The sequence below is a fragment of the Piliocolobus tephrosceles genome, chromosome 4 (genome assembly GCF_002776525.5).
Source record: "Piliocolobus tephrosceles isolate RC106 chromosome 4, ASM277652v3, whole genome shotgun sequence".
Classification (NCBI taxonomy): Eukaryota; Metazoa; Chordata; class Mammalia; order Primates; family Cercopithecidae; genus Piliocolobus; species Piliocolobus tephrosceles.
Window position 1 is genome coordinate 114,292,917 of NC_045437.1, and position 17,406 is coordinate 114,310,322.

Genomic DNA, 17,406 nt, shown 5'->3' on the forward strand with positions numbered 1-17,406 from the left:
CCAAAGTGCTGGGATTATAGGCTTGAGCCACCACGCCCGGCTACAGGTCCAACTCTTTCCTTTCTTGGGTCACCTCTAGTTCCCCTAATATTGGATATATCTATTTCATTCACCCACCAAACCTTTAGTGAACACTTACGCCAGGCCTATGGATAAAGATCAGAGAAGAAGGCAGGGCTTAACAGTTAAATAAATTTATTTGTTTATTTATTTATTGAGACGGAGTCTCGCTCTGTCGCCCAGGCTGGAGTGCAGTGGTGCAATCTCAGCTCACTGCAAGCTCCACCTCCAGGGTTCAGGCCATTCTCCTGCCTCAGCCTCCCGAGCAGCTGGGACTACAGGCATCCACCACCATATCTGGCTAATTTTTTTTTTTGTATTTTTAGTAGAGACGGGGTTTCACTGCATTAGCCAGGATGGTCTCAATCTCCTGACCTCGTGATCTACCCACCTTGGCCTCCCAAAGTGCTGGGATTACAGGTGTAAGCCACCGCAGCCGCCCTTTATTTTTATTTTTATTTTTAAATGGAGTCTCACTCTGTCACCCAGGCTGGAGTGCAGTGGAGCGATCTCAGCTCACTGCAACCTCCACCTCCTGGTTCAGGTGATTCTTGTGTCTCAGCCTCCCGAGTAGCTGAGATTACAGGTGTGCACTACCACGCCCAATTAATTTTTGTATTTTTAGTAGAGACAGGGTTTCACCATGTTGGTCAAGGCTGGTCTTGAACTCCTGACCTCAGGTCATCTGCCTGCCTAGGCCTCCCAAAGTGCTGGGATTACAGGCCTGAGTCACCGCACCCAGCCTTAACAGTTAAATATTGAAAGAAGAGTAAAACTGTTAGGCAAATTGATAAGGTTAGAAAATTTAGGCTCCATTTAGGGTACTGTGCCTCTTCCCAAGACATTATATCTCAGTTGTAAATAATAATAATTAGTTGAGAACCTCCTTTCCAAAAGTTAAAGACATGAGAATAATCCTTCTACTATTGTCTTCCTATCTTAATTAGTTTGGAATTTTCTCTTGTAAAATTCTGTTCCTGACAGGTAACATAGACAGAAAAGTTAATTTAATAAAAATGATTTCCAAGAGGTTTCTTTCTTTTTTTTTTTAAATAACCGCTCTCCCCAACAAAACTAAGACTCACCTTTGGCTCCTCTCAGGAATGTCCAGCACAAACCCAAACATCATCTCAGCAATTTTACTGGAGCTGCAGGTGGGGGTCCTGTCCACCTCTACGGCTATGGAGAGCATCCTCTGAAGCTGGCACACAATCCTGAGTCCAGAACACAGGACACATATGAGTGTGAGGGTCTGGCAAGGAGCCACTCTGTGGCTGGGAGGAGTCCCCACCAGTGTACATCGAGAGTAGAGACTACTAAAGGACTTATAAAGCACACACAAGGTCAGGGAGAACTACTCAAGCCATCAGCATGCTTTTATTTAGCAATTTCACCTACCTGAATCCCTTTTGCCAGAACATACTATCTGAACCTCTCAGAACCTGGGGTTGAGCTGTAAAAGCAAGCTGCTTTTAAATTCAAAAATAGAACCACACAATCTTAAGGATCTAGAGAACTATAAGAATCATCTGATCTCTAACTTCCCTATTTTGTAGATGAAGAAACAGGTCCAGAGTGGCTTAAAATGATTTAAATTTATTTGATACAGGAGAAAACACGTATTTGCCATACAGTTTTCTCCTGTTAACTGTTTCCTTTACAATAGTTTCTTACTAAGTTCAGTCTCAGAACCTCCCCTGGTGGAACCTGACCTTCTCTCTCATTAGATCTAACTGTGGGAGACAGCCACCCTGATGTGGCATTAGGTGTCTGGGCAACCTCTCAGAAAGGTGAGCCTGGCCTGACATCAGTCTTTTCTAACGTGTTATTTGTGATGGAAGAAAGGCTTTAAGAAAATCTGCAGCTAGCAACACAATAGGTGGGCCAGATTAGGACCTCTAGCCTCAGATTCTGTCTCTATAATGATAATAAGCTGTTCAACCTTTGACAAGTTACTAAACTGCTCTGAGTCCAAGTGTTCTCACGTATAAAAAGAGTGAGCAATAATATAATCTATTTTGTAAAGTTGTGAGTGCTATATAAAATATCTCACAGATAGGGACTCTAGTGATAAGTGGTAGCAACCTATTATTGTTGTTAAGATCATAACAAAATTGACTTTTAGGGGACCCTCTTGTTACTTCTACTAACATGTATTTATAAACATTTATTATGATGATTATTATATGATATTAGCTTCCATTGAAGGAACAGTGTCCACCACCTCCCTCTTGGGTCTCTATGTGGCCCTGTGGGAGAATGCCACTTTAGGGCCTTCCTCAATCTGCGCAAATGCTTCACTGTTCCAAAACATTCCCCTTTAGACATAAAATTGTTTCCTAAATTAGTTATAATTATTTATAATTTAGGAAACAATTTAAACTTGTAGGCCTTCCATAAAAATCAGGTTGCTGCAACCAGATTATAATATAACATTGTGAATTCAGACACAAATGTTGTATTTGAAATGTCCAGTGTGACTGGCTTTTAACAGTATGATTGACATGGAATACTGGGTTACTTGTGCAAGGGTAGCCCCAGCCCCTAATATCCTGGCATCTCTCAAAAAATGCCAAGGCCACTCTCAACTCCATAAAATAAATGCCATGAATTTCTTTCCAGTCCAGTCTGTGGTGATGAGACCTGCCTTCGTGTGTTGGAACCTGCAGGCTGAACTGCTATTTTCCTCCTGGGACCTGGGGAGAGAAAGCCAGGTCCTTGAGGACTCGAAGTTAACAAAACTCGCACTACACACCACTCCTTCTCTATGGCAACAGATACCTAAAGTGATGAGCAGCTGTAACCCTTTCCTGTCTCCTGAAATGCAGCAAATGAAGGGCAGTGTTCTCTAGCATTTGTTTTGTGTCTGCGTTGTGACTTCATATTCACTTTGTGAAGTCCTGTTCATTCTAGGGGTGAAAGCGCCTGGTTTTGTTCTGCCTTTTAAATTAGAAAATTAGCCTTTAGTTAAACTAAGTCTTGAATAAGCATCAGCCTGTTGAATAAGCATCAGCCTGTTCTAAGATCTTGTTAATTTGGGGGAAGCTGCTCTTAGGGATTGGTGCTGTTCTCTAAAATACTAAACCCCAGGAAAGATAACTGCCTGCCCCTTACAGCTGATTGGTGTTCTTTGTCAGGTTGGGCTGGGAAGAAGGGTGGCTACCGCCTGCCTTCAAGATTCCTGTTCCTGAAGATGTTTGATTTCCATTTGGGGACTGAGTCAATCCATCTTCAGTTACTGCTTTGACCAGCCACTTGATAACATCCCTGCAATGGAAAAAAGAAAGAAAAGGTTTATTCTTTCTTTCCTGTGCAGAAAAAAAAAAATAAATAAATAAAGAGAAGGTTTCAATGTCTGTTGTATTTATGGTGCTCAGGACCACAGCCTTAACCTGGGCCCCCAGATCCCTGGATTTCCCCACAGGCAACAAAAGGGCCCTTCGGCTATCTTCAATAATTAAACAAGTCTAACAAAAACATCACATTTAACTGCAGTAAGGCTATAAAAGCCAACTAAAGGCCAGGAATGGTGGCTGATGCTTGTAATCCCAGCATTTTGGGAGGCTGAGGTGGGAGGATCTTTTGAGACCAAGAGTTTGAGACCAGCCTGAGCAACATAGCAAGAACCCATCTCTACAAAAAAAAAAAATACTTATAAATAAAAAAAAAAAGCTAACTAAAATATCAACATTTTTCTTTGAGTTATAAGTATTTATAAGTATTCAAAAGTAACTCCAGGGTCAAACAGTACTATCTGTGCCTTCCTGACCAGGAACATTTCTAAACCAAGTGGAAAGTTGGACTGGATGACCATAGAAGTCCTTGCCAGCTCTATATTATTGTCAACTATTAATGTTAACAACTAAGGTTTACAGTGTGCACAGTGGAATCATACTTTGTACAGGGCTGAGGCTCTATAAGTTAGCAAGATAAAACCATCTCATATAGTCAAAACTACTTTTCATGATCACTTAGGTAACCTAGGTAAAAATAGTAAATTGAATATACACACCTAATTTTGTTTCCTCCAAAACCCCACTAATATTATAATAAATAACTTTTGAAAAATATCTACAAGGAAGAAGAGAAGAGAAGATGATAGCAGTGAAATTTTGAAAGGTGGAAGGCAAATGAAGGATACTCATAGAATATTACATAGTAGTCAATATGAATAAACTACAGTGACAGGCAACTATATGGACAAGTCTTGGTACTATAAAATAGTAAGTGAAAAATAAAATTCTCAGTAGATTACATACAGCATGATACCTTTTAATATACAGCTAAAGGAACTAAAGTAAAAAAATATTTTATAGGCATATATGTATATGCAATAAAACTACATAGAAAGCAAAGAAATGAAATGATGCCCATGCAGAATGATGATCACCTCGGGTGCAAGGTGAGTGAGAGGGGTGTAGAGATGGGCTCTTGTTATGTTGCTCAGGCTGATGGATGAGGGGTGAGGTAATTGTCAAGGGTTTAGTCTTTGATTTGGGAGTAGGTTGAGAGATGCCAATTACAAAATTAAAGGCAACCAATTAACTAAGCAAATAAAGCCAATGTGCCATATTTTTTTAAGATGATGTTTAATCCAAGCCTATGAATGAGGCAAAGGAATACATTTTAATTGACTTAGTGGAATTGAGAAAGCTGAATCCTAAGCCAGCAGCAGAGAAGAGCTATCCTATTTAATCCTATTTACTTAAAAACAAAAACAAAAACCAACTTCAAGAAGCTCTGTAAGCGGCAGCACTAGGTTTCTCTGAAGTGACAGTGAAAGAGAGGTAAACTGAAATAAGTAGGAGGTGGCCAGGCATGGTGGCTCACTCTTGTACTCCCAGCACTTTGGGAAGCTGAAGTGGGCAGATTGCTTGAGTCCAAGAGGTTGAGACCAGCCTGGGCAACATGGTGAAAACCTGTTTCTACTAAAAATACAAAAAATTAGCAAGGCGTGGTGGTGCATGCCAGTAGTCCCAGCTACCCAAGAGGCTGAGGTGGGAGGATCACCTGACCCCATGGAGGTCAAAGCTGCAGTGAGCTGTGATCGGGCTGCCGCACTCCAGCCTTGGGCAACCAGAGTGAGACTCCACCTCAAAAAAAAAAAAAAAAATGATGGCTTGAAAGCTGTTTAAGAAATTTTTAGACCTCCAGATCTTCCCCAGTCCTGCAGACTACAAGTTAACTTTGTAGAGAGGTAAATCAGATGGTCTCTGGACTGGGATACCAGGCACGGCTTGGAAGCAGACACTGAAGCAAATGGGGCACTAAATGAACATATGCATGCTGAATGCAGAGACCCTCGCCATCTTCTCACACATGTCTGCCAACACCTTGGCATCCTGTCTTCATCCTTCATGTAAGAGGTTGTAAAACTGAACCAGTCCAAGAGGAAAGACCTTGACTCAAGAAATTTTCTTAGAAATGAGAAATCAGGGCTGGGCGCAGTGGCTCATGCCTGTAATCCCTGTACTTTGGGAGGCCGAGGTGGGCGGATGACGAGGTCAGGAGATGGAGACCATCCTGGCAAACACGGTGAAACTCCATCTCTATTAAAAACACAAAAAATTAGGTGGGCATGGTGGCGGGGGCCTGTAGTCCCAGCTACTTGGGAGGCTGAGGCAGGAGAATGGCGTGAACCCAGGAGGCGGAGCTTGCAGTGAGTTGAGATCACGCCACTGCACTCTAGCCTGGGCGACAGAGTGAGACTCCGTCTCAAAAAAAAAAAAAGAAAAAAGAAATGAGAAATCAGTTCCTCCTACAGGGAAGTGCAGAAATGACAAGTCCTCTCATGTCTTCAGAGCTTCCATTATCTTTTGAGTCTCGCACCTTTAAATATGGATAGACTATAGACTACCAACATTTACCAGACATCTATGGAAAGAGACCGAAATACCTCTCCTTCCTCCCAAAAAACCAACTCGGAGAAAACAGACATTATGTAGAAGAGAAACAGAGAATAAACAAAAATGAAAATTCTGATTAGCAAAATCAAAGATATGAGATGATATGGATCCAGGAAAGAAGAAAATAAGAATACAGTTTATATTATTAATTTTTTGCAGAGTCAGGGTCTTGCTATGTTGCCTTGCAAGGTTGGTCTTGAACTCCTGGCCTCAAGCGATCTTTCCACTTTGGCCCCTGAAAGTGCCAGGATTACAGGCCTGAGCCACTGTGCCCAGCCTATTATTATTATTTTTTAGAGATGAGGGCTTGCTCTGTTGTCCAGGCTGGAGTGCAGTGGCACCATCATAGCTCACTGAACTCCTGAGCTCAAGCGATCCTCCTGCCTCAACCTCTCCGGCAGCTGGGACTACAGGCACATGCCATCATGCCTGGCTTATTGATTAATTTTAATAAGGAAGACAAAGAGAAAAAATAAAAGAGCTCTGGGAAATTAGAAAGATAATAACAAAAGTGAAAAATCCTGTTTATTAGAAATGAAGGACATTTTTCCAGACTGAAATGGCCCACTGAATGCCCAACACAATGGATGAGTATAAACCTAGGACAGGTACATTTGACAAAAAGAGAACTTTACAAACTTCCAGAGAGAAAAACCAGGGCACATACAAAGACTCAGTAATCAAATAGCTTATGTCTTCTTTTTTTTTTCCCCTCCAAGACAGCGTCTTGCTCTGTCACCCAGGCTGGAGTACAGTGGCACAATCTTGGCTCAGTGCAACCTCTGCCTCTAAGGCTCAAGCGATCCTCCTATCAGCCTTCCAAGTAGCTGGGACCACAGGTGTGTGCCACTACCCCCAGCTAATTTTTTGTAGTTTTGGTAGAGATGGGGGTTTGCCATGTTGCCCTGGCTGGTCTTGAACACCTGAGCTCAAAGTGATCCACCCACCTCGGCCTCCCAAAGTGCTGGGATTACAGGTGTGAACCACCACACCCGGCTACTTATGATTTCTTAACAACAATTCTGGAAGCTAGAAGACAATGGAAGATTTCCTTTGATGTTCTGTAGAAAAGTTATTTCTAAGCAAATCATCTATCCTTAGCCTAATAATCAATCAATGTATGAGAAGATAAAGACATTTGCAGACAAACAAGATCTCAAAAACTTTACTTCCCATACACCTTTCTTAGAAAGCTACCAGGAATGGATTCCTTAAATGAAGGTATGAGCCATGAAAGAGAAGGACAGGACAAACAAACAAGTCATCCAACCTTGAAAAGCATTAAAGGGGACTCTCAAATTTATAATGAAGACTGGAAAAGAGGACGAGTGATCCAGATTGAAGGAGATCAAAACATTCTACCTCAGATTTTTGAGAAGAAACTAATAGGACAACCCAGTGTGAATAAATATCTTGAGGGGATATTGAGACCAACTGAGGCAGGAAAATAGGGTCTGGAGGCAGGGAACCTATGGCCAATTCATGTTGAATTCCTAGAACTAAATCAAAAGGAAAATCCCAGTTTTCCATGCCCAAATAACAAAAGGACCAGAGGCTTCTCCCTTTTCAACCCTGCCCCCCTCCCACAACTAATCAAACTGATGGTACGCCACTACTTCATTTACATAGGGTGTACATCAAGTACAATGGGAAACCTCTAGAGGGTATTTAAACCCCAGAAAATTCTGTAACCAGGCTCTCAAGTTGCTTGCTTGGGCCTGCTCCCACCCTGTGGAGTATGCTTTCGTTTTCAATAAATCTCTGCTTTTGTTTCATTTTTCCTGGCTTTGTTTATACATTTTGTCCAATTCTTTGTTGAAGACGCCAAGAACCTTGACACCCTCCTAGGGAGGGTGTCAACTAGGAAAGAATTTGGGGTTGAATTCTGATATGTACAAGGAAAGCAAGAAACTTAAAAATAGGATAATTATTAACCTTAGGGAAAACAAAAAGATATGAATAAAAGGAAAAGCAATCACGGTTTAGTACTTAGTAAAATTCTGACTAGCATACATAGTTATAGTAATAGAAACATTGAACACTGATATAAAAATTATATTAATGATATAGGGGCTGGGAAATATGTGTGTCATGGGGAATGTGGGGAGGAAAAAGAGTGAACTCCTTATCTTTCATGTGAGAAGTCAACAGATAATGGCTAACAATGAAAAATCAAGAAGCAGCACTGAAAGCATGTTATTTTGCCATATGGAGGTAAACATTAAAAATACCAATTAAAGAGAAACAAAAATGCAGGTGAGGGGACCTGGAGACAAGTGTATTTCTGAAGTCTTGTAGAAACTAGCCTACTGTTCGTATGTGTAGTTCAAAATGAAAGAAAGAAAAGAAAATCCCTTAAGAGAGGGTCATATGGAGACTGATCATCTCTCTCTCTTTTTAAAAATACCTCTTTGAGGTATAATTTACATACAATAAATTGCCAAAGTTTTGTTTGATGAATTTAGATAAATACATGCATACATCCTTGTAATCACCAACTCAGTCTAATATCCATTTCTTAATGAATCAAAGATAGCTCATTTTCCTGCCAACTGAAACAAATGATTTTTTTCATTGAGTAAGCACAAAACAGAGGACCTGGCCTAGATTTACAGGTCACAAACACCCCTCAAGAATGCCTATCTTTGTTGTTGTTGTTGTTTTGTTTTGGAGACAAAGTCTTGCTCTGTTGCCCAGGCTGGATTGCAGAGGTGCAATCCTGGCTCACTGCAACCTCTGCCTCCCAGGTTCAAATGATTCTCATGCCTCAGTCTCCTGAGTAGCTGGGATTACACAAGTGCACCATCATGCCTGGCTATTTTTCTACTTTCACTAGAGGTGGGGTTTTGAGGCCAGGCTGGTCTCAAACTCCTAGCCTCATGTGATCTGTCCCCCTTGGCCTCCCAAAGTGCTGGGATTACAGGCCTTAGCCACCATGCCCGGCCCAAAATGCCTTAATTTATTTATGAGACAAGCGTTTTCCTCTGTTGCCCACGCTGGAGTATAATGGCACGATCTCAGCTCACTGCAATCTCTACCTCCTGGGTTCAAGCAATTCTCCTGCCCTCAGCCTCTCAAGTAGCTGGGATTACAGGTGCCTGGCACTATGCCTAGCAAAAAAAAAATTTTTTTAATGTATTTTTTAGTAGAGATGGGGTTTCACCATGTTGGCTAGGCTGGTGTCGAACTCCTGACCTCAAGTGATCCGCCCACTTTGGCCTCCCAAAGTGCTGGGATTACAGGTGTGAGCCACTGTGCCCAGCCTTAAATGCCTATCTTTAAACTCAAGAGTCATACCTTGTACAGTGAGAGGTTCACACCACAAGAAGTGAAAATGAAAGCAACCGAGAGAACAGTGCCTTGTGTATCCCACTCACTCTAATGCCTAGGCAGCAAAGCATAATGGTAGATGGAATTGTTCTTATTATATAAATTATTTTTCACTTTTTAAAATTTATTTTTTATTTGCTTTTGAGACAGAGTCTCACTCTTGTTGCCCAGGCTGGAGTGCAGTGGTGTGATCTCGGCTTACTGCAACCTCTGCCTCCCAGGTTCAAGCGATTCTCCTGCCTCAGTCTCCCAAGTAGCTGGGATTACAGGCACATGCCACCATGCACGGCTAATTTTTGTATGTATTTTTAGTAGAGACGGGGTTTTACCACGTTGGCCAGGCTGGTCTTGGACTCCTGGGCTCTGGTGATCTGCCCGCCTTGGCCTCCCAAAGTGTTGGGATTACAGGTGTGAGCCACTGCACCTGGCCAATTTTTCACTTTAAAATTCAACTGTGTTGTCTTGTGCTCTTTGCTGATCCTCTGCTTACTGATTTTGCACCCCTAAAATTATTAAGATTTAATTTTTAGATAAAATACCACATATAGGGAAATAAATATGGGCATGCAAACTAAGGGGGTGGGAAAGCTGACCAATGCCCAAAATATAATGAAACGTCCTCCTTTTTATTAGAGGATTTATCATAGTCAATACCCCATGTTGACCTGTGAATACTTCAACAACTATGTAAGAACATATGAGAACGTAAGTATGAGTGGAAGAGTTTCAATGCTGCTCTGAACAAAGAGATGCTAGTACACCCTTCTAGTAAGAGCCATTTCCAAAAAAGCAAGGGATGCTCAGATGCTCAACATATGACGGGGTTACATCTGGATAAACCCATCTGATATAGCTTTGATATTTGTCCTCTCCAAATCTCATGTTGATGTGATCCCCAGTGTTGGAGATGGGGCCTAGTGGAAGATGTTTGGGTCATGGAGGCAGATCCTTCATAAATGTCTTGGTACTATCCTCATAGTAACGAGTGAGTTCTCACTCTATTAGTTCACTTGAGAGCCGGCTGTTTGAAAGAGGTTGGCACTATACCCTTGCTCCCGGTCTTCCTTCCTTCCTTGCCAGGTGATACTCCAGCTCTCCTTCACCTTCTGTCATGAGTGGAAGCTTCCTGAAGCCCTCACCAGAAGCAGATGCTGGAGCCATGCTTCTTGTACATCTTGTAGAATTGTGAGCCAAACAAACCTCTTTTCTTTATAAATTACCCAGTCTCAGGCATTCCTTTATGGCAACAAAAAGGGACTAAGACACCATTGTAAGCTGAAAATATTTTAAGTTGAAAACGCATTTAATGCACCCAATGTACCAAACATCGTAGCTTAGCCTAGCCTACCTTAAATGTGCTCAGAACACTGACAGCTTACAGTTGGGCAAAATCATGCAACACAAAGCCTATTTTATAACAAAGCGTTGAACAGTTTATGGAATTTATTGAATACTATACTGAAAATGAAAAACAGAATGTTTGTTGGGTACTTGAGGAATAGTTTCTACTGAATGGTTATCACTTCAGTACCAATGTAAAGTCAAAAAATCCTAAGTCAAACCATCATGAGTCAGGGCTGTCTGTAGTTCCAAAAGAAAAATTCCAGCCCATGATCCCCTACCCTAAAGATCATACTTTCCCCCCTTGGTATAAGCATATAGTAGTTCCATGCTTCCAGAAACTCTGACTCTGATTCTGCAAAAAAAGAGCACATGCTTACTATCTATTGTACCTTGTCAGCTACATGACCTATTGTTACAGATATTACTTTTCAGAAACTAGTAGTGACAAATCAGATTTATATTGAGGTTCATCGGGGGATAGGAATAAATGCAGGTTAATAGAAACTGAAAAGTTTTACCTAAGGTTCTCCCCTAGATCTCATAATGTTGTTTGGACAATATTGAAATAGACCAAAAGAAGTCTGTTGGTCTTGAGAGAAAAATCACTCAAGCTATGTGGTGCCTGCTGCATTGTTGGTTTCTTTTATGATTATCAGGAGGGGGTTATTTTATGATTAGCTATAGTTTTATTTTTAAAAATTAATTAATTATTTTTGAGACGGAATCTTGCTCTGTCACCCAGGCTGGAGTGCAGTGGCACAATCTCGGCTCACTGCAACCTCTGCCTCCTAGGTTCAAGTGATTCTCCCACCTCAGCCTCCCAAGTAGCTGGAATTACAGGCATGCATCACCACACCCTGCTACTTTGTGTATTTTTAGTAGAGACGTGGTTGTGCCATGTTGGCCAGGCTGGTTTCAAACTCCTGACCTCAAGTGATCCACCCACCTCGGCCTCCCAAAGTACTGGGATTACAGGTGTGAACCACTGCACCCGGTCTATCTATAGTTTTAACAATTAGCCCTACTACACTACCTACTGACTAGAAAACCTCACCTGGCTGATATTCTGGCTTCAGCAGCTGCCCACCTATAATCCCTTACCTCTTCCCATCTCAGGGCTCAGGTGGCTGCTCACCTGACATTGTGGGGCTGCTTGTCACAGGACAGCACCATGTTTGCAATGGACTGCTGCAGGTGCTGCCGTTGTCTCCTCAGGGTCTGCTGGAAGTCATCTTCTAGGGTCTGAACAACATAACGCAGGAAAAGGACTCGCCCAGGCAGAGTCTGTCCCTGTGGGAAAAAGAATGAGAAGTCAGTCTTCTCAGTCTCCTAGATGACAGTCAACATTGGGCTCTCATAAACACTAAGCCCAAGAGAAGGCCATGCATCAACAAGTATGCCTGTGCTTAAAAGAGAGGCTCCCAGGAGAGGGTAGGTAGTCTGGGTCATTATGAGAGAGGACAAATAGGGCGACTGCTAAAAGAATCATACCTTATAAGATTTCAGAAACCATTTTTTAAGTATTATTACTTGTTCAAAGGATCTAGTCGTCTGCAAATAATTATAATTTTCTAACACCTAAGTGGCAATCAAATATCTACTGGAGTCTCTAGGATTGTAGATCATTTGATTTAAGAGACAGCCATGGGAATTTAATCTCTCCCTGTCACTGAACCTATCAACCTCAGGATATACCCAAAACTATGGATGGCAAAACAGAGAAAGAGAAACTGGTTCTTTAATGACTCCTATGCTGCTAGATCAAACTGTCATGATGTCCACTCTGCTGATGAACTTCCAGTTATGGGACCTGATTGAGCCAAGTTGTTGGCTTGGCTCAACTTGACTGCTGGGCCAAGTCTGAGTTGGGTATTCTGTTACAGGTGAAATGATCCTAACTGACAAACAGTTAAAGAGCATGGGCTTTGGAGGCACACAGCATTCAGTTTTTGTTGCTGTTTTAGATCTAGCTCTGTCCCTTATTTAAGCCCTCTAGAATTTAGCGTCCTTGTAGTTTATATGGGGATAATTCTTTTTTTTTTTTTGAGACGGAGTCTCGCTTTGTCGCCCAGGCTGGAGTGCAGTGGCCAGATCTCAGCTCACTGCAAGCTCCGCCTCCCGGGTTTACGCCATTCTCCTGCCTCAGCCTCCCGAGTAGCTGGGACTACAGGCGCCCGCCACCTCGCCCGGCTAGTTTTTTGTATTTTTTTAGTAGAGACGGGGTTTCACCGTGTTAGCCAGGATGATCTCGATCTCCTGACCTCATGATCCGCCCGTCTCGGCCTCCCAAAGTGCTGGGATTACAGGCTTGAGCCACCGCACCCGGCCTATATGGGGATAATTCTAACCTTACCAAAGACAGTGTAAGTACTTGTCACATAGTAGGCAGGCATGCACAATTTGTTGGTTTCCCTTTACTACGAGACAAGTGCTGGGAGCTTAGGCTTCAAACTTTAAAGAACGAGAGGTATCAAACTATTTCGGGACTATGTGGAAACATCCAAACTCCAGGGAATAGGTATATTTTCTCAGAACATAAACTAATGGACCAGGATATGATTTAGTCAGTAGGAAACTAAGTGACCATTCTAAATACTTATCATTTCTTTCTTTTTTGGGAGGAGGTGACAATATCTTTGTCTTCCACATGTGTTTATTTTTCTCTAATCCTTGATAACTGATGCAAATACTTTTTTAAAAAATCAAGTACCTGTGCTAGATTTTTCTTTTTCTTTTTTTTTTTTGGAGTCTCGGTCTGTCACCCAGGCTGGAGTGCAGTGGCACAATCTCGGCTCACTACAACCTCCACCTCCCAGGTTCAAGCAATTCTCTAGCCTCAGCCTCCCGAGTAGCTGGGATTATAGGTGCCTGCCACCAAGCCCGGCTAATTTTTGTATTTTTAGTAGAGACAGGGTTTCACCATAATGGTCAGGCTGGTCTTGAACTCGTGACCTCAGGTGATCCACCCGCATTGGTCTCCCAAAGTGCTGGGCGTGAGCCACTGCGCCCAGCCTTGTGCTAGATTAAAAGTCTTCTACTGACAGCACTCTCCACCACTACTTGTGTTCTCCAGTATCCTAGACTAATTTTTAACTAATTCTTCTAGAAGTCACCATAAACATCTCTAAAGAAATAGACTTTTTATTATGATTTCTTGATTTATCAACTGTAGACATTATCTATTGATTTCTGCTATGCTAGGTAAGAATTTACTTAGGCCAATCCCCCACCTCTTCTCTTCCTAAAATAAGTGTATTTCTATCACCTAGAGAGAGTTATCTCTTGACTCCCCATTTTGGAAGGTAAGAATGTTACACCAGCCCTACTATTTTCAGAGGTCCTGTCACTTTTCATCTTCCAACCTTTATCTTCTATACTTTCCATTTTACATCATCAAGGCTAATAAAATTGTCTCCTATGCTTTGTATATATTCTAAATGTTATAACTACATAGTGTTTACAGTGTCAGGATTATGTTAAAAGTATTTACTAAATACATTTACTAAATACTTTTAGTAAATCCAGATAGTAAACTAAGAAAATCATTCCTTTCTTGTGAAGTTTTTTGTTTTTCTAGAGTTTTGCTTTTTTCTCCCCTCCTTTAACTACCTGTAATTATAATATACCTCTTTCAACTCCTCAAGAATAGTGCTGAATCTTGAGAATACCTTTTTTTCCCCCGAAATAATTCTCCCTCTCTTTTTTTTTTTAAAATAATGTGGGCTGGGCATAGTCATTCATGCCTGTGATCTCAGAACTCTGGGAGGCTGAGGTGGGAGGATCATTTGAGGCCAGGAAACACCACCAGCCCAGGAAACATAGCGAGACCCCATCTCTACAAAAATAAAAATAAAAAAATTAGCCATGCCTATAGTCTGAGCTACTTAGGAGGCTGAGGCAGGAGGATCACTTGAGTTCAGGAGGTCATGGCTGCAGTGAGCTATGATCATGCCACTGTACTCCAGCCTGGGTGACAGAGCAAGAGACCTTGTCTTAAAAATAAATACATAAAACAACTTTATTAGCATACCATAAAATTCAGCCATTTTAAAAGTACAATTCAATGATTTGTAGTAAACCTACTGAGTTGTGCAAACATTACCATAATCTATTTTTAGAACATTTCCATTACCCCAAAAGATCCCTCATGGGCACTTACAGTTCCCTTTCCAATCATCAGGCCAAGGTAACCACTCATCTGCTTTCTGTCTCTCTAGATCTGCCTTTTCTAAACATTTCTTAGAAATAGAATCATATAATATGTAATGTTTTATGTGTGGTTTCTTTCACTTAGCTTAATTTTTTTAAGGTTTGCCTGTATTAATAGTATGCATCAATAGCTTTTTAGAACTGAATAGTATTTCATTTTGTTTATCCATTCACCAGTTCATGGACATTTGGGTTATTTCCACATTTTGGCTATTATGCATAACACTGCTTTGAACATTTGAATATAAGTCTTTCACGGACATTTTCATTTTTGTTGGGTCTATATCTAGAATTGGAATAGATAGGGTGAATAAATTTATGTTCAACTTTTAAAGAACTGTCAAACCATTTTCCAAAGTGCCTGTACTATTTATATTCTCATCAGCAATGTATGAGACTGTCCTCCACATTCTTGGCAATGTTTGTTATTATCTGTTTTTTCTTTAACAAAACTTTAAAAATTGTGATAAAGGCCGGGCACGGTGGCTCACACCTGTAATCCTAGCACTTTGGGAGGTCAATGCAGGTGGCTCACAAGGTCAGGAGATCACAACCGTCCTGCTAACATGGTGAAACCCAATCTCTACTAAAAATACAAAAAATTAGCCAGGCATGGTGACGAGTGCCTGTAGTCCCAGCTACTCGGGAGGCTGAGGCAAGAGAATGGCGTGAACCTGGGAGGCGGAGCTTGCAGTGAGCCAAGATTGCGACACTGCACTCCAGCCTGGGCGACAGAGAGAGACTCTGTCTCAAAAAAAAAAAAAAAAAAAATTGTTATAAAAACCACATTACCATTAAATTTACTATCTTAAACAATTTTAGGTGTACAGTTCAGTATTGTTAAGTATATTCACAGTCCTGTAAAAGATCCCCAGAACTTTCCATCTTGCAAAACTGAAACTCTATATCCATTGAACAACTTCCCATTTCACACTCCCTCATACTGTTTTCCATAGCAGTTGCACCACTTTACAATCCCACCAAGAGTGCACAAAGGTTCTAATTTCTCCAAATCCTTGCCCACACTTATTGTTTGTTTTTTAAAAAATAGTGGCCATTCTAATGGGTATGAGGTGACATTGCATTGTGGTTTTGATTTGTATACCTCTAATGACTAGTTATATTGAGTATCTTTTCACAAGTTTGTTGGCCATTTCTATATCATCTTAGGAGAAATGTCCATGTAAGTCCTCTGCCCATTTTGAAATTGGGTTATTCATTTGTTGTTGAGTTTCTGGAGTTCTTTATATATTCTGGATATTAACCCTCATCAGATAAATGATTAATACATATTTTCTCCCATCCCATAGGCTGCCTTTTCACTCTACTTTTGTATTTTCTATTTTTATTGCTCACTCTGTTGACACATAGAAGTTCTGAAGTTTGATGCAGTACTATTTGTCTATCTTTGTTTTTGCTGCCTGTGTGTTTGGTATCATATTCAAGAAATCAATTGCCAAATCCAACATCATGAAGCTTTGCCCCATGCTTTCTTCAATGAATTTTATAGATTTGGGTCTTATATTCAGGTCTTTAATGCATTTTAAGTTAATTTTTATATGTTCAGAGTCCAACTTCATTCTTTTACAAGTGGATATCTACTTTTTCCTATGACATTCAGAGACTGTCTTTTCACCACTGTGTAGTCTTGGCACCCTTAATGAAGGTCACGTGACCATGTACCAAAGGTTTATTTCTGGGCTCTCTATCCCATATGTCTATCCTTTTTCTTGTACCACACTGCTTTGATTACTGTAGCTTTATGTTTTACAGTCAAGAAGTGTGAGAACTCCAACTTTGTTCTTTTTATTTCAAGATTGCTTTGACTGGTCGGGCATGGTGGCTCACGCCTGTAATCCGAGCACTGAGGTGGGCGGATCCCCCGAGGTTGGGAGTTCAAGACCAGTCTGACCAACATGGAGAAACCCATCTGTTAAAAATACAAAATTAGCTAGGCATGGTGGCACATGCCTGCAATCCCAGCTACTCGGGAGACTGAGGCAGGAGAATCGCTTAAACCCAGGAGGCGGAGGTTGCAGTGAGCTGAGATAGCGCCATCGCACTGTAGCCTGGGCAATAAGAGCTAAACTCTGTCTCAAAAAAAAAAAAAAAAAAAAAAAAGATTGCTTTGGCCGTTTGGTGTCCTTTGCAAGATACCAACTTTTTTTTTTTTAAAAGACAGAGTCTCACTCTGTCACCCACACTGGAATGCAATGGCAAGATCTCAGCTCACTGCAACCTCTGCCTCCTGGGTTCAAGCAATTCTCTGGCCTCAGCCTCCTGAGTAGCTGAGATTACAGGTGCCCACCATCATGCTCGGCTAAAGACACCAACTTCTGAAAGACTAAAAGTTGGTGTCCCTTGGGATTCAACATGAATTTTAGGATGGAATTTTCTATTTCTACACATACACAAAAAAAAACGTTGTTGGGATTTTGATGGGAATTGTGTTGAACCTGTAGATCACTTTGGGTAGTACTGACATCTTAACCATATTAAGTCTTTCACTCCATGAATACAGGAAGCCTTACCATTTAGTGGTGTCTAATTTCTTTCA

General features: G+C 41.2%; 1 protein-coding gene across 2 annotated transcripts in view; it reads right to left on the minus strand.

Moving 5' to 3' along the window:
* The window catches only part of SIMC1 (SUMO interacting motifs containing 1), an 87,435-nt gene that overhangs the window by 17,551 nt on the left and 52,478 nt on the right, over positions 1-17,406 (minus strand). For both annotated transcript variants that reach the window (XM_023185096.2, XM_023185097.3), the window contains exons 5-7: positions 11,776-11,930; positions 3,175-3,327; positions 1,146-1,274 (exon numbers count right to left, since the gene is read on the minus strand). In XM_023185096.2, the coding sequence (XP_023040864.1) occupies positions 1,146-1,274; positions 3,175-3,327; positions 11,776-11,930 (437 nt within the window). The remainder of the gene's footprint in view (positions 1-1,145; positions 1,275-3,174; positions 3,328-11,775; positions 11,931-17,406) is intronic.